Here is a 21,377-nt window from a genome sequence, read left to right as displayed (position 1 = left end):
GCTAGCACCAGGTTTAGATCCCAGGTAGGGGTTGGGCGTCTAACTTGAGGATACAAATGTTCCAATCCTTTGAGGAACCTTGAAACTATAGGGTGAGAGAAGATTGATCGGTCATTTTTCCCTGGATGGAAGGCGGAAATGGCTGCCAGATACACCTTTATGGAAGAGACCGCTAGGCCCTGCTCTTTTAGGATCCAGAGGTAGTCCAGGACAGTGGGAACGGACACCTGTCTCGGGACTAAGTTACGCTGAGCGCACCAACAGGAGAAATGCTTCCACTTGGCGAGATATGTCATCCTAGTGGAAGGTTTCCTACTGCCCAAGAGCACCTGCTGGACCGAGGCAGAGCAACGCAACTCAGACTGGCTCAACCAAGCAGCAACCATGCTGTGAGATGAAGGGACTGCAGGTCCAGATGGTGAAGCCTGCTGAAGTCCTGCATTATGAGGTCCAGCCAGAGTGGCAGGGGAATCGGGTCTGCCACTGAGAGGTCGAACAACATGCTGTACCAGTGCTGCCTTGGTCATGCTGGAGCAATCAGGATCAGCTAGGCGCTGTCCCGGCGGAGCTTGAGTAGGACTCTGTGGACAAGTGGAAACGGTGGGAAGGCGTAAAGTAGCTGCCTGTTCCACAGTATCAGAAATGCGTCCGAGAGGGAGCCCGGGGAGCATCCCTGGAAGGAGCAGAACACCTGGCATTTCCTGTTCTCTCGGGAGGCAAAGAGGTCTATGTGGGGAAAGACCTACTTCCGGAAAACAGAATAGATGACGTCCGGATGAATCAACCACTTGTGTGACAGGAAGGATCTGCTGAGGTGATCTGCCAGAGTGTTCTGGACTCCTGGGAGAAAAGATGCTACCAATTCGATCGAGTGGGCTATGCAAAAGTTCCAAAGGTGGACGGCTTCTTGACAAAGGAGGGAGGAGCGTGCTCCGCCCTGCTTGTTTATGTAAAACATCGCCGTTGTGTTGTCCGTGAACACTGATACACAATGGCCTTGGAGATGGTCTCGAAACACTTGGCATGCTAGACGGACTGCTCTCAGCTCCCGCACATTGATGTGTAAGGCCAGTTCTTGGGACGACCAGAGGCCTTGAGTGCGAAGGCTTCCGAGGTGGGTGAGATGACGCGTCCGTGGTTAGGGCCAGAGGGTTATAGTGGGTGGAATGGCATCCCTGCACAGACTAGAATGGGGTCTAGCCACCAGGTTAGGAAGCCCAGAACCTTCCTGGGGATAGTGAGCACTGAGTCCAGGCTGTCTCTGTGTGGTTGGCATATTGAAGCAAGCCAGGCTTGGAAGGGACGGAGGCGTAGCCTGGCGTGTTTGGTCACGAAGGCGCAGGAGGCCATGGGACCTACGAGGCTGAGGCAGGTGCGCACCGACGTTGTCGGGAAAGTTTGAAGACTTCGGATTATTGAAGCCACTGCCTGAAAACGCGACTGCGGGAGTCCAGAATCGCTCCAATGAAGTCTATTCTCTGCGTGGGTGTGAGAGCAGACTTTTCTGTGTTGATCATGAGGCCTAGGCTCCCGAAGAGGTCTCTGATGATGCGCAGGTGCTGTGATACTTGCCACTGGGAAGTCCCCTGAATGAGCCAATCATCGAGATACGGGTAGACGTGAACTTGACGTCGCCGGAGGGAGGCAGTGACTACAGCCATGCATTTTGTGAAGACACGTGGAGCTGTAGAAAGGCCAAACGGAAGTACAGTGAACAGAAAGTGTTGGTCGTTGACCACAAAAGAGGTACTGTCTGTGTGGTGGATAAACTGCGATGTGGAAATATGCATCCTTCATATCGAGGGTGGCATACCAGTGTCCCGGATCCAGGGACAGGATAATGGTCCCCAGGGATACCATGCGGAACTTCAGCTTTATCATGAATTTGTTGAGTTCTTGCAGGTCTAGGATCGGTCGTAGACCTCCCTTTGCCTTGGGGATTAAGAAGTAGTGGGAATAAAACCCCTTGCCTCTCATGTCCTTTGGCATCTCCTCTATCGCTCTCATGGCTAGGAGCAACTGGACCTCTTGTAAGATAAATTGCTCGTGAGAGGGGTCCCTGAAGAGGGACGGGTAGGGAGGGTGGGAAGGTGGGGTTGACGCGAACTGGAGGTGGTATCCCCCTTCCACCGTGTGCAGGACCCAACAATCTGAAGTTAGCTGGGACCAGGCAGGGAGGAATTGGGAGAGGCGGTTGAAAAAGGGAGGAGAAGGATCCAGTAGGTAACTGGTGGGCCGTCCTTGGGCGTCCCATCTAAAGTTCCGCTTGGGCCCCGCTGGTGGTTTAGGGGGTGCCTGATCTTGAGCTCCTTGAGGGCCAGACTGTCTCTGACGATTCCCCCTGCCACGCCTTCTGGTAACATCCTGACGCAGCCTAGGCTGGGCATAAGGACGGTGTGACTGGAGCCGGAAGGTCCTGCGTTGGGTAACTGGTGAGTGCATACCCAGCAAGCACATTATAACATGATTGTCCTTCAGACTTTGCAACCTGGGGTCAGTCTTGTCTGAGAAAAAGCCCTGCCCTTTGAAGGGTAAATCCTGAATAGTTTGTTGCAATTCAGGGGAAAGGCCTGATACTTGGAGCCAGGAGATACGCCTCGTCGTCACTCCTGATGCCAGAGTTCTGGCTGCAGAGTCCGCTGCATCCAGAGAGGCCTGGAGGGAGGTTCTCGCTATCTTTTTACCCTCCTCAAGTAGGGCCGTGAATTCTTGATGGGACTCCTGGGGAAGAAGCTCTGTAAACTTCCCCAAGGACACCCAAATGTTAAAGTTATACCTACTTAGGAGGGCTTGTTGGTTTGCCACCCTAAGTTGGAGGCCCCCGACTGAGTATATTTTGCGGTCTAGGAGGTCCATACGCCTAGCCTCCTTTGACTTAGGAGCCGGGGCTTGTTGGCCATGACGCTCCCATTCGTTCACCGATTGGACAACTAGAGAGCAAAAAGGTGGGTGAGTGTAGAGATATTCATACCCCTTTGAGGGGACCATATATTTTCTCTCTACTCCCCTTGCTGTAGGTGGAATTGAAGCTGGGGATTGCCAAATCGTGTCCACATTAGCCTGTATAGTGTGGATGAACGGAAGAGCGACTCTAGCAGGTGCATCAGCCGATAGAATGTCCACAACTGGGTCCTCTATTTCAGGGACCTCCTCCACCTGCAAGTTCATATTCTGAGCCACTCGCCTCAAAAGGTCCTGATGGGCCCCGAGGTCAATTGGTGGAGGGCCTGAGGAGGATGTCCCCGCCACTGCCTCATCAGGCGAGGAGGAGGAGGAGAGGCCCAGGACCAAAGGGTCCTGTGGTGGCTCTTGTACTTGAGGGGCATCATCTGCATCCAGTGGAACCTTGGCGACTGCAGATGGAATTGGAGCCTCATCCATGCCCATGGGGGGGAGCAGCTTACTGTTGCCTCTGGTACCCGGTGTTCTGACGGGGCCGACCGTTAGCCACTGATGGTGCACCTGGGCTTTGGTGGTATGCCCACGGTGTCCAGAAGGACCAGTGATGATGCCCTTGCTCGTGGCTCTGTCTCACTGGGAATATATGGCTGAGGATGTCAGAGTAACACTCCTGTTGATAGGATGCGCTACCAGCCCGCGATGACACCAATGTGTGTCTGGAAGGCCACAGCGGTGCCAATAGGCCCTGGGAGGGAGCCACTGTTATTGATGCTCGGGCCCGGGGTGGTGCCAGGGAGCGGTGCCGGGAGCTATAACAGCACCTCAAGCAAGACTGGGACCTTCTACCGTATCAATGCCAGGAGGTCGACAGAGATCGAGTCCCTTCGTCTGGAGAGCCTGCGGGATACATGGTGCCGAGATCGGTGCCATGAGCCGGATCGGTACCAGGAGTATCTGTCCGGTGAACGAGATGTCAAACAGTGCCGCGAGTGCGACCGGTACCGTGATGGAGAGTGGTGCCGAGAGCAGGAATGGCGCGATAGAGAGCGTCTGCGAGACTGGGATATTGAACGACGTCTCTCTGGTGGACCAACAGAAGGAGGCCTTACCATAGCCGGCTTGTCGATGGATTGTATGACCCGCACCGGTGGTGCCGGGGGTTGAGGCCATGTTGACTCCGTCACTGCGATGAGCTCCCTTGCCGTGGAGAAGGTCTCCCGCATAGAAGGAAGGGCAAGCTCAACCACAGCATGAGCCAGCGAGCTGTCAGGCACCGGACTCGACGGCCCTTGTGGGACCAGAATCGACGGTGCCGAGCTTGGCGGAGGCGCAATCTGCGGTGTCACAGCTGACGGTGCTGCGGCAGATGACGGTGCCAGACAAACCGTCTTGGAAGAGCGCTCCTTCCGTGGAGCAGAAGTTGAAGCACTATGTTGCTTCCCGGGTCTCGGGGACAGGGAGCAGTGCCAAGCAGATGTCGGTGCCGGGACACTCTCAGTACCGGAGCGGTCCGGGGCCGAAGGGGCGCTCCTTACAGAGCAGTCTGTTGGGCGCTCGGTGCCGACGCTGCAGGACTAAGTGCAGACTCCATGAGAAGCTGTTTCAATCGAAAGTCCCGCTCCTTCTTCGTCCTTGGTTTAAACAACTTGCAGATGCAGCGCTTATCGGCTAGGTGAGATTCCCCTAGGCACTTGAGGCAGGAGTCGTGGGGATCCCCTATTGGCATCGGCTTCTGGCACGCCGAGCACGGTTTGAATCCCGGTGCCTTGGGCATGGGCCTGCACCGGGGTGGAGGAAAGAGGCTAATCCCTGATCCCCCCTTAAACTATGTACACTAACTATAAAGACAACAACTAATACTAACTATAACTACCAAAACTCGAACTATACAAACAGTAACAGCAAAGAACTACGAGTAGCTAGGGATGCGGAGATCAGCAAAGCCGCACTCCACAGTTCCAACGACTGTCACGGGCGGTAAAGAGGAACTGAAGGGCCATTGGGTCGGTAGGGGTATAAATCCAACCCCATAACAGCGCCACTCCAGGGGGCGCCCAGCCGATCCACCGAGTGTTGCTAGGGTAAAAATCTTCTGACGAGCGCGAACACGGCGTGCGCACACCTAATTGGAATCGATATGAGCAAGCACTTGAAGTAGTTAAGAATTGGGGACAATTATGATGGCCTTTAGATATAACTTCTTTGGAGGGTGGGATGAGGGTATTGGGGCAGAGAAGAAAGAACACTCCTTGTAAAAGAAAATTAAAGCAGTTTTTCCTTCAGATACTAATTCTATCTAGTGTGTATTATTTGCATTGAAGTAATATGCAGTGACTCCAGTCAGGATCCTGTCGTGCTAGTGCTATACAAAACACACAAATTCTTGTTGTTTTTTTTTTGGTGGAGCTAAATGATATTAGCCTTAGAATGACTTTGTTCATAACAATTTACAGAATATTTTAGAAGTAGTGTCTGGTCTAAGGTGCTTAAGCATGCATCAGCCTAGTGAAGTAAAGCCATCGAAAGTATTAGAGTTCAAAAGACACTAGGCTTTCTTTCACATCAATTTGTTGCTGTCTCAATGTCAGACCTCCTTCACCACAGACCTGCTATATGTTGTCTATGAAGTGTCACGGTGGACATTAATGATCTAATACGCAGTTTTGTACGGGTCTATAGAAATGCAGCACCAAGCTTCTGCCTATCATGTTGCACAAACTGATTTAGCTGCCTGAGACACCCCCATTAGGATTATTAGTGCTGCTGCTATAAACAGATTAATCTGGAATCCTCTTAGTAGACAGCCTGCAACTGAAATATCAGGATTTTGGCTGAAAGCCCTAGCATAACTGTACCTTGATTCCAAGTGAGGCCTGTGGGTGGTAACGTAATACAAAATGTTCTCTCTCTCCAGTACCAGAGTACCTAAGCACCTAACAATCATTTAATGTATTTATCCTCACAACAACATCGCAAGGTAGGACAGTATTCTTAACATAAGAACAGCCATACTGGTCAGACCAAAAGGTACATCTAGCCCAGGATCCTGTCTTCTGACAGTGGCCAATGCCAGGTGCCCCAGAGGGAATGCACAGAACAGATAACCATCAAATGATCCATCTCCTAGCGCCCATTCCCAGCTTTGGCAAACAGAGGCTAGGGACACCATCCCTGTCCATCCTGGCTAACTGCCATCTTTTATACAACTTTTATCCTCATTCGTAGGCACAGGGACTTTGCCTAAGGGTCATAGTTCGGCAAAGCAGAAAACTGAATCCAAATCTCAGGCTAATGACCTAACTATTGCATCTCTTTCAAATAACAATAATGAAAGACGACAACTAAGATGACATCTGACACATACGGTCATTTTTTGAATATTTGGAAACATACGTTAAAGATTAGAATTTGCGGTCACAGCTGCAACAGCCTAGAACTTCAACAAAGGAAACATCAATGTTATAACCCTAAAATGGCACACAGGCAAAGAGGTTTTCCCCTCAAATGATGGCCTCTTCAGGGTAGTGACAATCTCTCACCTGAGTTTTGAAAACATGTATTTTGAAAAAAATCACTACAGTTAAGGGCTGGGTTTCCAGACACCAGTGATTAGCAATTCTAGATATAGTCACTCATACTTCTCCTCTTCCACTCCCAACACACCAAGCGTAGATTAGTTCACCTAGACCTCTGAGCTACACAGTCATAATAAGCTGGACACTCCTTATAAAAAGGATGAAAGGGAATTCAAAGACAAGCAGACATTCTTCCCCCACAGATAAAGTCCAAATAATAAATAATCCTTTTAGAGCCAGTATTTGAAACCCACGATGGTTAAACGTTTCCCATTTCTAGAAAAATTAGCGGCCAAGGTAGGTTACGGGTGAGCATGAAGGTTACTGGCAAATCTGGGACTCATCACAAGCCCTACAAGACTAAGAGCAAAGAACTTCTAATCACATCTGTAGTAAGATGAGGCCCTGAAACAAACTCTTGTGTCTGAGGCCTGAAGCCTGAACCAAAGTACTTCCAGGCATTGCTAATCAAAAGCTGGGCTGTGAGCCAGAGGCAGGCTTCATTCACAGAAGTTGGCGAGAAGAGGGTTGTTAGAAGCAGGTGCATTCACATGTAAGTGCTAATAAAAGAAACTTGTGCCAAGATGGCACCTGGACAGCCCGATACAAGGACACTCCATAGACTTAACAAGGAACAGGCAGGTGCATCTTAAAAACAGAGTCAAAAGGACAACATGATGGATAGATCAAAGAGGGGAGACAGAACCCTAATGAGCCAAGGGGCTGTACCTCAATACATTAGGAGGGATGAGTAATCTGTCCTGTAACTGTTTAGAGGTAGGTCCCGGACTGCACATCTTTGTCCAGCCTAGGGGGCAGTGGAAAGTCCCGCCACTGACTAACCCCACATTTTGTTCTTACCAGTTGTAGTCAAACCATGATGCATAGCTTGGAATAATTATGTGATTGGTCTGTTCTGTGACATTGTCTTCACCTGGGTCAATGGATCGACTCTGATCACCTTTGTTGGGATCTTCATCTTCCTACAGCACGAGAAAGACAATAAAAGTGTTAAAAACGGGGGAAGAGAGGGGAGAGCATGAATAAGGACTTGTCTGCACAGTGGTCTAGTGCACAGCAAGCTGCAGTGTGACTCCACAGTGTACTAACTGGCTGTGTGCAATCTGCTGCGCTAGGGAACTTTCAGTGAGCCACAGCAAGGTCCACACGCCCAGTTAATGTGCCCTGGCAATAAGCACTGTAAATACAGCATCCTAATCAGAAACCTGCAAGTCCCCCGATAGGCTACATCTAGTACTACTGAAGTCAGGGAATACTTGCATGACTCAGAGGCTCACATTCCAATGTGGAGGAATGTTTAAGAAAAGGGAATAAAAAAAGCACACTTCATCCTATCCTAACCCATGAAACACCACTCTCGGTTGGCCACAGAGATTGCAGAGGATCATCCAGCCCTCTACTATCCTAAGCTGCTCGCGCACATGAGCCCTAATGACATTGCAAGGTATGACCCTGAGCAGATCAGAAGAAACTACAGGGTTCAGAGTGAGGGTGAAGGGGTGGGGGAAGCAGGTGGTGTTCTCCTTGTTCCTTTCAGTCAAGGGTAGGGACCTAGGGAGACACGGCTACATCCTGGAGGTAAGTGCACGCCAGGAGGGCTTCGGCTTCCTTGACTATGGGATCCTGTTTTGAGACGGACAGTGAGACAAAGACAAAAAATAGTCCCCCACAAACTTGGCCTGATTCAGGATTCTGGAAGCTGTGCTGTGTTGAAAGAGGCTGTTGATGCTCTTTAGGGGAGATTACTGGGCTGTGGCAGCAGTGTTTAAGAAGGAAATTTGAACTGAACGCATTAACAAACGTAACTGTTGGAGGAAGCAGCCCTTGTTGAAAATGCACGACGACAATGAATACTGTGTGTGGGTTTTTGTGTACTCTGTGTGGGGGTCGGGGGGGGAGGTATAGGCTGAGGTTGGGGGCTATATAACATTTCAAAAGTCATACCTGATTACCATCTGGATAGATGTCATACACCACTACCACCATGTCTACATTAGGGGTGCTATAGCAGCATACCTACAGTGCTGTAGCTATACCACTGTAATCCTGCAACATGGACAGACTAATGACAGAGGTTTTCTGCTGCTTTATGAACTCCACCTCCCGGAGTGATGGTAGCCAGGTCAATGAAATATTATTCCGTCGATGTAACTGCATCTGCATGGTGAGTTAGGTCAGCACAGCCACAGTGCTGAAGGGTGTTGATTTTTCACACCCGTGAAGACAGCAGCCTAAGGGTTAGTCTACACTGGAAACGTTAAAATGCTGCCATGGCAGTACTTTAACGTGGCTTGTGTAGTCACGGCAGAGCGCTGGGACAGAGCTCTCCCAGCACTCTAAAAAAACACCTTCACGAGAGGCACAGCTCTCAGCGCTGGTGCACTATTTACACAGGCGCTTCACGGTGCTGAAACTTGCTGCGCTCAGGGGGGTGTTTTTTCACACCCCTAAGCGAGAAAGTTGCAGCGCTGTAAATTGACAGTGTAGACAAGCCCTTAGATTCTTTCTTCTCTCCCCTTTTCAAACAGGACAAAGGTTCTTCAATTTTACAGCAAACCTACATTCAAATCAGATATGTACCCAAAATTTAGTAAAACAAGAATAGCACAGACTGACTAGAACGAGTATGGAATAGGTTTTCCAAGTTGGACATCTGCAAGTGCAAACAAATCTAACTGGTGTGCACAGGTGTATGTGTTAGGCACACAAATTACACACATGCAAATAGATGCACCAAATTTTTGAAATCTGCCTCTGTCTCATCTGCATGATTGGCCTCTAGAGGTCAGTGCTCCGACAGAGCAGTAAGGTTTACTGGGCAAATTGTTTATACATAAGAGACTAAATTTTCAACAATTCAATTAATAAATTTTCCCTCAAAACAGAGGATTTAATCCTGAAGGTTTTTAAAAGCCGGGCAAAGCATGCTGAAGTTTATTTAAGTCTCTTCAGATTCCATTCAACTTATGTTTAAAAGTGTGTAGTAATCTCATAATACTAAGTACATTTTCTTTTACTATATAAAAGGAGTACTTCATATCAGTAGAAGACACTCTCCTACAAAGGATGTATTTAGTCTTAAAGATCATTTAGGAGCAAGGTACAGTTTGAGTTCTTGAAGGTTATTCCCTACTAAACTTTTCTAACTGAACAGTTGTTACCTTTCCTCCTGTAGCAACTGTCTCTTCATCCTGCTCATCTGCAAGGTAAAGAGCAAAGAGAATTAAACTCTAATAAAATGCAGCTGGATTACCTGCAAACCTTTGTACATCACAGTCATTTTATTGGACAGGATTTTGTTTGTTTGGGGTGGGCAGAGGAGAGACAAGAAAAAGGAACATGGACAGTGCATCAGTAAAGCACAATCTCTTCTTCATGTACACACTGAACTGCCACAGAGAAAGAGGATAAGTGCATAAATACAGAGCAAGGATAATTAAGCTCTCTCGAGATCAAAAGGTGGACTGTGGGCCAGATCCAGACCGGCAGATGCTTTTGAATGGACCACAAAATCTTTTTAATTTTTAATCATCATTATTGTTATCGGGAAGTGAAAAATGTTTCTCGGGAGTCTGGACTTTTGGCTATACTTTGACGAAGAAATTTGGACCTTGACCAAAAATAAAAAATTGACTACCCCTGGCCCATGTCCTTAGATGCAGCCCTGTAATGGCTAATACCACAATGTAAAAGACTCATTTAGGTCTTTAATGCCTAGAGCGCAGCAGTGCTCAGGTATGTCCCAAAATAAATCACTCTGGTTCCCAATACATGGAAAGAAGGGATCTGGAAAAGGCAAGTATTTGCCCGTATATACCAAGCTCAGTAATAGCGTAAAGAATGTCCACAAGGGAGCAGCTTCAAGGGAAAAAGCTGATGCACTCTATCATTTAGTGCAGATTTATGCGATAGAAGTTAAGTAACGAATGGAGATTCCACAAATAGAAGAACATCTAAAAAAGTTTCAAGTATCTGGTTTCACCACATTTTTCTTTTTTAAATATAAAAAAATTATAAACATTTATTGCACAAACAGGAGTCCATTATGTGAGACAATAACTAAAAAGAATTAAAAATATATAATTTTTTTTTTACCTAGGTCTGCTACTGTTCCTCCTTTCACTGGCGTATTTTCACTGTCTTTCTTTGGGTTCACTGTGAAAGTAAACAAGATTGAAAATGTGACATTTGTGCCCCCCCTCTACCTCTATCAAGATTCAATCCTTACTAGCACACAATGTTCCCTAGCAAGCACACCTGTCTCACCTACCACACTAGCATACCTTTGTTTTACTGGGGAGAAACGGCCAACCCCATACATTACCACAGATATGCTGGGCTCTCCACATTGTGTGCTCCTGGGGGAATTCTGCACCACTGTAAACACACAGAATTCATGTCTGGTGCAGAGTCCGCCCCCCCACAGAAAATTCACTCTGCTAGAGGAGTGCTGCAGTTCCAACTTTCACTCCCCAGATGCCACTGTAGTAACGAGAACAGCCAGCAGCTGGCTGCTCTCATCACAGCACCCTGCTTGCAGAGCCAGATTTGGAAAGGCAGCGTGGGACACATGGGGCTGCTGGGGGAGTCACAGACTAGAGTGCAGAAGGGCTAGTGGAGGGGGACAGACTGGGGAGCAGGCTCAGGAGTTAGTGGGATGAGAGCCTTGAGCCAAGGGTTGAATGGGAGTGGAGGTGCAGAGACAGGGGCAGATGTGCCTCACTGAATGGAAAAGGCGTGGGGTCAGCCAGGGTCTGAATGAAGGAGGCTCCCCAACTCCCTAACAACCCCCCCCCCCCCAAAAAAAAGAAAAACAAACAACCAACAACAAAAACCCAACAACAACAGAACATCCAAACAACTGTTCCATACTTCTACCCACATCCAACAACCCTGCAGGTTCACTCCCAGGTTCCTTCCCTCTCCCTCAGCTCCTCCGTTACCCCTGACTGTCCCAAGCCTTTGCACTGCTTCTGATGGATGCGAGAAATACGTTTCTGTATTGTAGTTTAAATGAATTACTTAAAGTTCTGTATTAATATGCCTAGCAAGGAATCTATTCGTCAAAAAAAATTACCTTAGGGTTTTTTTTGTCTATATTATTACAGACATACTTGCTGACAGGTATTTTTAAATAAATTATCAAAATAATTGAAACTGGCATTATATTGTGCTATTTGGACAAAAATATGTTGAATTTAAAAATGTGCAGAATTTTTAATTTTTTGGCGCCAAATTTCCTCAGTAGCAGCTGTGGCTGAAGTTTATTGCTGGTGCACACTGTGCAGTATCCTTAGATCTAAGCCACCAAAACTACCTCAAACTACCATGTTCCAAATCCCATATCACAGTTAACTGACCTATTGTACTTCAGATTCAAAAAATTAAAATATGCTAATTACTGACGGCCATACGAACTACCAACACATAAAAGAACAAAGGTCTATGCAGTCCAGTATCCCACCTCTGGCAGTGACCATACTTGTTTCAGGAAGAAGAAAAAAAATCCCAAACAAACCAACAACTCAGAGGTAGATTTCCAAAGCCAAATGACACTTGGGAGCCTAACTCCTGAAATTAGGGACCTACCCCTCTTCTCACTGCCGTACTTAGCCAATTGTTCAAGAGGGATTTTATGATGTTCATAGGAGATAGTGTAGTCTAGTAAACAAAAAAGTGGTAAGATTCATAGTTGGGTTTTATTTCTGGCTTTGTCACTAACCTGGTGTGTGACCATGGGCAAATCACCTCTCTAAGAACACAAGAGCTGCCATACTGGATCAGACCATAGTCCATCTTGCCCAGTATCTTGTCTCCAACAGTGGTTCGCACCAAAGCTTCAGTGGCGTGTACAGAAGAGGGCAATCATACAGTCGATCTACCTATCTTCCACTCCTGGCTTCTGATTGTGAGAGGTTTAGGGTTGCCCCAAGTACGGGGTACCATCCCTGACCATCTTGGATAATAGCCATTGATGGACCTATCCTCCATGAATTTATCCAGTTTTTTTTAAACACAGTTATGCTTCGGCCATCACAATATTTCATGGCAATGAGTTCTACAAGTTAGTTATCCACAGTGTGAAAAAGTACTCTCTCATATTTAAAACTGGATTTGTAATGGTTGTTCTCTGAGATGTATTCCACATGTCCAGTACATTGGTGCAGTCACCCTCTGCTGCCTTATGTTGCTGTATGAGGATATAAAGTGCAGAGCCAGCCCTGAATCCCCTCAGTTCTTTCTTACCGGGAAATCTCCAGTAAGAAAGGAAGAAGGGGGGGCATGGAATGTGAGACATCTCGAAGAACAAGAGTTACAGAAAGGTGAGTAACCATTTTTTTCTTCGAGTGATTTGCACAAGTCCATTATGCCTCAGGTACCACATAAATAGCTCAACTGAGAGGTGGGATCAGAGTCTCCCTGAATAATGACTGAAGGACTACACATCCATAGCTGGCATCATCTCTAAACTGTTGCAAGATGGCATAATGAGAGGCAAAAGTGTGCTCTAAAAACCAAGTTGCAGCTCCACAAATGTATACGACAAGCATACGGACTAGAAAGGTTGCAGAGGCTGAGAGAGATCTGGTTGAATGAACTAGTACTCTATTTGGTGGAGTTAAACTGACCATAACACTAAGAACAAGGGAAAGCCTGCAATAGCAAAGAAAAATGCTTCAACAACTGTAAAAGGCAATAAGAAGGAACTGTGGAGTTTTGGGGGAAGCTCTGACCTTTGTATCATCATGCAGTAGCATGAGGCAGAGGGCACATGCACCACCCCGATGGGTACTGCCAAGGGGAAAAAAAATCTGACACCAGTGCACCTGCTGAAATGGCAAGGAAGTATGCAATCACTCTAAACAGGGTCAATAAAACTTCGCTATTTTTTTCCATAACGTTCATAATTTATAGATCTTTAGTCATCTCTTTTCTACTTTGACCAGCCCTAATCTTTTCAGCCTCTCCTCATATGGAAGTTGTTCCACAACCTTGATCATCTGTGTTAACCTTCTCTGTACCCTCACCAATTCTAAAACATCTTTTTTGAGATGGGACAATCAGAAATGCACGCAGTATTCAAGGTGCAGGCATACCATGGATTTATATATTGGCATTATATTTTGTTTCTCATCTATTTTAATGGTTCCCAACACTGAACTTTTTTTGATTGCTGCTGCACACTGACCAAACATTTTCAGGAAACTATCCACAATGCCTCCAAGATCTTCCTTGCGTGGTAACGGCAGGGGTGGCTCTAGGTATTTTGCCGCCCCAAGCACGGCAGGCAGGCTGCTTTCGGCAGCGTGCCTGCGGGAGGTCCCTGGTCCTGCAGATTCGGCGACACACCTGTGGGAGATCCAGTGGGGAAATCAGCAGACCCTTTGCAGGCATGCCGCTGAAGGCAACCTGCATGCCGCCATCGCAGTGACAGGCAGAGCGCCCCCGCATGGCTTTCTGCCCCAGGCACGCACTTGGCATGCTGGTGCCTGGAGCCACCTCTGGTAACGGCTAACTTAGACCTTATCATTCTGTATGTATAGTTGGGATTTTTTCCTATGTGCATTACTTTGCACTTAGCAAAATAGATTAAATTCAAAGTTGTTTAGTCAATCGGTTTGGTGGAACCCCTTTGTAACTCTTCGCTGTCAGTTTTGGACTTAACTATCTTGAGTAATTTTGTACTGTCTGCAACTTTTGCCATTCCATTGTTGACCCCCTTTTCAAGATAATTTATGAATATTGTGACAGGATCAGGCCAGAGGGCTACAGGAGAGTGATAGAAGGTAGATATATTAGCCCCAGATTAAGCAGGTCCCTTTTCCCTGAGTAGAACAATCAGGAAGTTGCTGGAACCAATTATGGTAGGTAGGGTAATTAGGACATCTGGAGCCAATTAAGAAGTTACTAAAATTAATTAGGACAGGTAGGCTAATCAGGGCACCTGGTTTATAAAGGACCTCACTTCAGTTAGTGAGGCCATGGTTTGCCGCTCCAGGCCAATGGGAGCTGCTGGAAGCAATGGCCAGTACGTCCCTTGGCCCGCGCCGCTGCCAGCAGTTCTCATTGGCCTGGAGTGGCGAACCGCGGCCCGTGGGAGCCGCGATCGGCAGGACCTGCGGACAGGGCAAGTAAACAAATCAGCTCGGCCCACCAGGGGCTTTGCCTACACAAGCGGCGTCTCCAGTTTGAGAAACACTGTACTACATTAATGTTTATATCCTGTTTTTGAATCAACCACATTTATGACTGACCAATGCAGAAAGAAAAAAAGTAGTTACATCTGAAATCCACTTAGGTAGGGTACCACAATGATAACTTGTGATGGTCAAGGTAAGAGGAAGGATGGCAGAAAATTAAAGGGAAGGCCCAGAATGATGATGAAAAATCTTACATTTGTGGCTGACTTAAGTAGCTTTATTCACACTCTTTGGTATCCCATCCTGGAATGCTGAACATTCAAGATGCAAAATATGAAGATTGAGCAACAAAAGCATGAGCTTTCTCTTTCACACATTTCCCAAATATAGCTGTCCCTGGAGATCTTCTATGATGGATAGCGAAAAGGAGTTTACAGCCATTAACGCAGAAGTGAGATTCATGTGCCTGAATTTGGTACATCTATCATGTCAGAGTGTTCGTTTGCTTTGTTGGTCACACGCATGCAGTCCAAAAGAGGTCAGCTGATCCTGTGCAGTCTCAGAGGACAACAGATCTCCTGTTTGTGTCTAATAAAAGCTGATTTGCCTGCTTCTCAGGGCTGAAGTACTGCCACAGCCTTTTATTCTTACATATTCTGGAGAATGTGCTTTGTTTAGTGACATGAATATTATACTTCTACTGCCCACGAAACAATTATGAATATTAATTATTGATAAAGTCTGTTGTACCTTAGCTTCAAACTATGTTAAACTCAAACAATGATGAACACCCAGAATGCTCTGCCGTTAAGGATAGTGTTAGGAGGATGCAGTGTATTTCTGCTTTACTTTTCACTCAATGCATATTGTAATGAGAAACATTGTTTTCAAAGGTTTGGAGCAGGAGGTTGGGAATCAGCACTGCTTGGTTTTATTCCTGGGTCTTCTACCTTGATGTGTTATCTTGGACACATCAGTTATAATCTCTTTGCTCTTGATGTAGATTTTTAGATGCAAACAACCTGACTCGAATACACATGGCAAGAACAATCTTTAATATTTAGCTTGTTATTCACTTATCTTAACTGAATTTTCATAGACTTATTTCAAGAAAAAAAATTGCGATAAAAAGGGGTAACCTCAGTTTCAGAAGAGTGCCACATTCCAAAGCTTTGTCTAAATAAAGCCACTTGGCCACAGAGTCCAAAAGGAAGGCTACTTGTAGAGACAATATGTCAAAAATTTGGCTAAAATATACAGTGAAAATATAGTGTCTGCTGTTCATTTAGTGATCTACCATTCACAAAACCCAGTGCAGCTAACATCTTGTGTGTGAATACTTTACCATTTTTGGGAAGTACCACTTCTTCTATGTTCGGTACAGGTGTTGGGTCCTCCATGTCCTTTGTAAGATCTTCTTGCTCATCGTCTTCTTTCTGACCTCGCCTTTTCCCATACAGTCCTGCTTGTCTAAAACAGATAAGACAAATTCTCCACAAGTGATAACTTTAAGCTATAGCTGTACCACATTTGTGATGATCCCACTAAACCTGCCAAGTTAAGAGGGTTGGGTCAGGACGATACTTCTATGGAAACACCTAGGTGCTGAGGAAGTGGTCTCAGTGATTTAAGAGATAGTAGCCTTCTCAAATCAATATTGAAGTAACATCCTAGTAGGGGTTCTAGTAGGGGGTTATGATGTAAATCCTGCATCCTGACCAAATTCCAGCTCAGAAAATTGGACTCTGTCCATTTAAATTCCTCCCACAGTTTCAAATGAATAGTCTTCTTAATTCCTTTTCTTATGCAGGCTTGCTTTGCCATATTGATATAACACCTGCATTTCAGATAATTTGAGGTGCTAAAAATGGCACGTTTGTGGCCCTCATGTGTTAGTAAGATTACAGAGGTTAGTGACCCATTTATACACATTTTTAAATTCTGTAACAGGTGCTGCAGTTTGCAAAAGATGTTACTATACAGTCACATAATTAACAATTTGCTGTCCCAAACCAAAGACATTAAATATGAAAATGCTTAAAAATGATCTACAAATATTTTTTAAAATATTGGACTTAGAATTCAAGTCTCATTTTTTCTGGTTTTGTCACAAGACATCTTGGGGTTTTAAGAGCAGTGTGAGCTCTTAAACCTCAGCTCAAGGGTCTTAAATGTATGTTTTTGCCCAAAATTTTCATTAGTCATTAAAGTTAAATAGGAGCAGCCAAAAACAAACAAACAAAAGTTTAAAGAGTCAACTACCAATCCCTTCCCCCCCTCAGTTGCCAAACTTTACATCTCTTGGTTCCTGCCATTTCAGTAGTTCACTATTCAGAGTTTTAGGTTAAATGAGACCTGACCATCTAATGCAATTAACAGAAAAAACAAAACAAAATCCAAAACCACACAACTGAAGACTTTTAGACAACTGAAGAGATAAAGTTTCTTGACACTTTTAATAACTGCTTCTTGGAGCAGCTAGTCCTGGAACCCACAAGAAGAGAGACAATTCTTGATTTAGTCTTAAGTGGAGCACTGGATCTGGTCCAAGAGGCGAACATAGCTTGATTGCTTGGTAATAGTAAAGAACAGTTACCTACCTTTTCATAACTGTTGTTCTTCGAGATGTGTTGTTCACGTCCATTGCACATTAGGTGCACGTGTGCTGCATGCACGAGTGTCAGAAACTTTCCCATAGCAGTACCCGTCGGGCCAGCAGTGCCACTGTGCCATGCACATATACTCCCGCTGGCCTGACCCCCTCCAGCTCCTTCTTGCCGGCGACTCCGACAGAGGGGTAGAAGTGCATGTGGTGGAATGGACGTGAACACCACATCTTGAAGAACAACAATTATGAAAAGGTAGGTAACCATTCTTTCTTCTTTGAGTGCTTGTTCACGTCCATTCCACATTAGCTGAATCACAAGCCTACCTTCGGAGAAGGGTAGGAGTCACAGAAAAATAGATAGGAGGACTGCCCTGCCAACCACCACGTCCTCTTGGGCCTGCTGGCTGACCGTGTTGTAGGTCGTAAAAGTATGCAGCAACAACCAGGTGGCTGCTCTGCAGATCTCCTGGACCGGGACCTGCGCCAGGAAAGCTGCTTGCGCCCTGGTTGACTGGGTCGTGACCACCGGGGCTGAAACACCTGCGAGGTCATAACACATCCGAATGCAGTCTGTAATCCAGGAGGAGATCCGCTGCGCTGACAGCAGGAGGCCTCTCATTCTTTCTGCCATCGCCACAAACAGCTGCATGGATTTACGAAAGGGCTTGGTATACGCCAAGAAGAATGCCAACGCTTGACGGACATCCAGTGTGTGCAGGCTGTGGTGACTCAGGTCCGCATGGGGTTTGGGAAAGAACACTGGCAGACAAATGTCCTTGCCCAGATGGAATTGTGAGACCACCTTTGGGAGAAACTTGGGGTGTGGGCGGAGCTGCACTTTGTCTTTATGAAATACTGTATATGGCGGCTCCGAGGTGAGTGCTCTCAGCTCAGACACCCTTCTGGCTGAGGTAATGGCCACCAGGAATGCCACCTTCCAGGAAAGGTGGAGGAGGGAGCAGGGGGCAAGTGGCTCGAACGAGGGCCCCATGAACTTAGAAAGGACTAAGCTGAGATTCCATGGGGGGCTGGGGGTGCGAGTAAGGGAACACTCTCTCCAGTCCTTTAAGGAACTGCCCCTCATCGGGTGGGAGATCATTGAGCTACATGAAAACCTCAGGTGGAAGGCAGAGATGGCTGCCAGATGCACCTTGACTGAGGATGAGGCCAGCCCCTGTTGCTTGAGGTGCATTAGGTACTCTAGAATGGTTGGCACCGGAGCCTGGCATGGCTGAACCTGTTGGGGCCCACATCTGCATGAGAACCTCTTCCACTTGGCCAGGTAAGTCGCCCTGGTAGAGGGCTTCCTACTACCAAGTAGAACCCGCTGCACAGGAAGGGAGCACTGGCTCTCCAGAGCATTCAGTCACAGAGCTTCCATGCCATCAGATGCAGTGATTGCAGGTAGGAGTGGAGGAGCCGCTCTCCGTCCTGCATGATGAGGTCCTGGTGTAGGGGCAGGGTTACTGGGGCTTCCACCGACAGCTCCAGGAGCGGGGTGAACCAGTGCTGGCGGGGCCAGGCCGGGGCCATGAGGATAACCGCCATCCCATCCCTGCGCACCTTGAGCACCAGAGGAAGCAGGGGGAAGGCGTATTTCAATTCCTCTCCCCACGGGACTGCGAACATGTCTGCTATTGAGCCCAGGCCTGGAACGAGCAGAATTGCAGGCACTGGGTGTTGCCCCTGGCTGCAAAGAGGTTTACATGGGGAAACCCCCACTTGCGGAAGAGCGAATACATGACGTCTGCTCTGAGCGTCCACTTGTGAATGCGGTATGACCTGCTGAGGTGGTCCGCCAGTTCGTTCCGCACCCCCGGGAGATGTGACGCCTCGAGGTGAATGGTGAGGGTTATGCAAAAGTTCCAGAGGAGGAGAGCCTCGTGGCAGAACAGCGAGGAGCAGGCTCTGCCCTGCTTGTTTATTTAAAACATGACGGTTGTGTTGCTGTCAGAACTGTCACACTGTGACCACTCAAAGTGGCGTGAAAGGTCTGGCACGCTAAACAAACCACCCCAAGCTCTTTCACATTGATATGGAGTGACAGCTCTGCTCCTGACCACAAGCCCTGAGGTCTCCTAGGTGAGCACCTCATCTGAGGTTTGACACATCCATCACAAGCATCAGGTCCAGCTGTTGTGCAGCAAAGGGGATGCCTTTGCAAACCATGGTCTGGGACAGCCCCCACCTTAGGGAGTCTAACATGTCTCCTGGGGATGTCACTACCAAGTCCAGGGGGTCCCTGCCTGGGCGGTATACACAGGTGAGCCATGCCTGCAGTGTCTTGAGTTTCAGTATGGCAGGCTTGACCACATGTGTGCATGCTGCCATGTGGCCCAGCACCCTCAGGCAGCATCTGGCCGTTGTAGTGGGAAACTGACACAGGCAGTTCACTGCTTGCTGGATGGCCAGGAATCGTGATACTGGGAGGTTCGTCTTTGCCTGTAACGCATCTAGGACCGCCCCTATGAATTCCACTCTCTACGTTGGAATGAGGGTGGCGTTGGCAACACTGACCAGGAGCCCCAGCATGCAGAATAGCCTCAGGGCCACTTGCATGTGGGACCAAACCTCCTCTTCAGACCAGCTCACCAGGAGCCAGTCGTCGAGGCAGCAGCTAGGCCAAATAGGAGAACCGTGAACTGGTAATGTTCTTGGCTCACAGTGAGCGCAGGAATCGGTGATGTGCTGAGTTGAAGGCCATATGACAGTATGTGTCCTTCATGTTGAGGGCTGCGTACCAGTCCCCCGGATCCAGGGAAGGGATGATGGTGCCCACAGAGACCACGCGGAACCGGGCCTTGACCAGGAACTTATTGAGCCCTCACAAGTCCAGAATGGGTCGAAGGCCTCCTTTGGCCTTGAGAATGAGGAAGTAGCGGGAGTAGAACCTATTCCCTCTTAGGTCCTTTGGTACCAACTCTACTGCTGCCGTCTCTAGGAGCATGCAAACCTCCTTTTCCAGGAGGTGCACGTGAAAAGGGTCCCTGAAAAGGGATGGGGAATGGAGGTGGGGGTAGGCAGGGAGGAGAACTGCAGCCTGTAACCGCTTCGCACCGTGCGTTAAACACCCAATAGTCTAACTTAATGCTGGACCACGCACGGGAGAAGTGGGACAGGCGGTCCAGGAAGCAAGGGGATGGATCCAGCCATTGGTCCGGTACGCTGCCCTCGAGCACACCTTCAAAAGCCTGGTTTAGGGCTGGGCAGAGACTTATGCTGGCCTTGGCTCTGGCCTGGCCTATTGGAGCTATTGTTGTTACTACTATGCTGCCTCCTGTTATCTCCATTTCGCCTGTGGTAGAGCTCCTGCCTAGGACGAGGTTGGTAGTGATGCTGAGGTGGCGGCTGCAGCTTGAAGGGCTTTCTTTGGGTCGCCGGGGTGTACATACCCAGCGACTTGAGTGTGGCCCTCAAGTCCTTGAGGCTATGCAGCTTTGCATCCGTCTGGGCCGAAAAGAGCCTGGACCCTTTGCAGGGGAGGTCCTGGAGCGAGTTCTGGACCTCAAGTGGCAGACCTGACTCCTGCAGCCATGCCACGCGTCACATGACCATGCCAGATGCGACTGTCCTGGCCTCCGCATCTGCTGAATCCAAGGATGCCTGGAGAGAGGTCTTCGCTACGGCCCTGGCTTCATCCTCCAGTGCCGTAAACTCCTGTTGGGAACCCTGCGGGAGACAGTCCTTAAACTTCCCCACTGCCACCCAGGAGTTGAAGCTATGCCTGTTGAAGATGGCCTGTTGGTTAGCTATCCTCAATTGGAGGCCCCCTGAGGAATACATCCTCCTGCCAAACAGGTCCAGGCATTTCGCTTCTTTGGCCTTAGGTGCCAGGGCCTGATGTCCATGGTGCGCTCTCTCTCTCACTTACCACTGAGACTACCAAGGAACATGGGCTTGGGGGGCAAAACACGAAGTTGAACTCCTTTGAGAGGTGAAGTACTTGTGTTCCACACCTTTGGCTGTTGGAGCACTGGAGGCTGGGGTCTGCCATATAGTCTTATAGTTTGACTGCATGGTCTTAATAAGCAGAAGCGCTATTCTGGATGGACCCTCTGGGATCAGGATGTCCACCATGGGGTCCTCCTGTTCAACTATCTCCTCGCTTGTAACCTCAAGTTATGAGCAATC

The 21,377-nt window shown here is 47.8% G+C and overlaps 1 protein-coding gene and 1 long non-coding RNA gene across 3 annotated transcripts in view; one reads left to right on the top strand and one right to left on the bottom strand.

Moving 5' to 3' along the window:
• Positions 1–21,377, bottom strand: part of SMARCC1 (SWI/SNF related, matrix associated, actin dependent regulator of chromatin subfamily c member 1) — a 196,920-nt gene that overhangs the window by 111,042 nt on the left and 64,501 nt on the right. For both annotated transcript variants that reach the window (XM_030549765.1, XM_030549766.1), the window contains exons 11-14: positions 15,984–16,108; positions 10,593–10,652; positions 9,659–9,696; positions 7,338–7,459 (exon numbers count right to left, since the gene is read on the bottom strand). In XM_030549765.1, coding sequence (XP_030405625.1) covers positions 7,338–7,459; positions 9,659–9,696; positions 10,593–10,652; positions 15,984–16,108 — 345 coding nt within the window. The remainder of the gene's footprint in view (positions 1–7,337; positions 7,460–9,658; positions 9,697–10,592; positions 10,653–15,983; positions 16,109–21,377) is intronic.
• Positions 4,071–20,220, top strand: LOC115645311. The gene is made up of 3 exons (XR_003998710.1): positions 4,071–4,080; positions 11,233–11,239; positions 20,078–20,220. It is a non-coding gene; the product is annotated as an uncharacterized LOC115645311 (long non-coding RNA).

This window comes from Gopherus evgoodei, chromosome 2 (genome assembly GCF_007399415.2).
Source record: "Gopherus evgoodei ecotype Sinaloan lineage chromosome 2, rGopEvg1_v1.p, whole genome shotgun sequence".
Taxonomy (NCBI): Eukaryota; Metazoa; Chordata; order Testudines; family Testudinidae; genus Gopherus; species Gopherus evgoodei.
The sequence above is the reverse complement of the archived record's forward strand: the minus strand, read 5'-3'. Positions and strand labels throughout refer to the sequence as shown.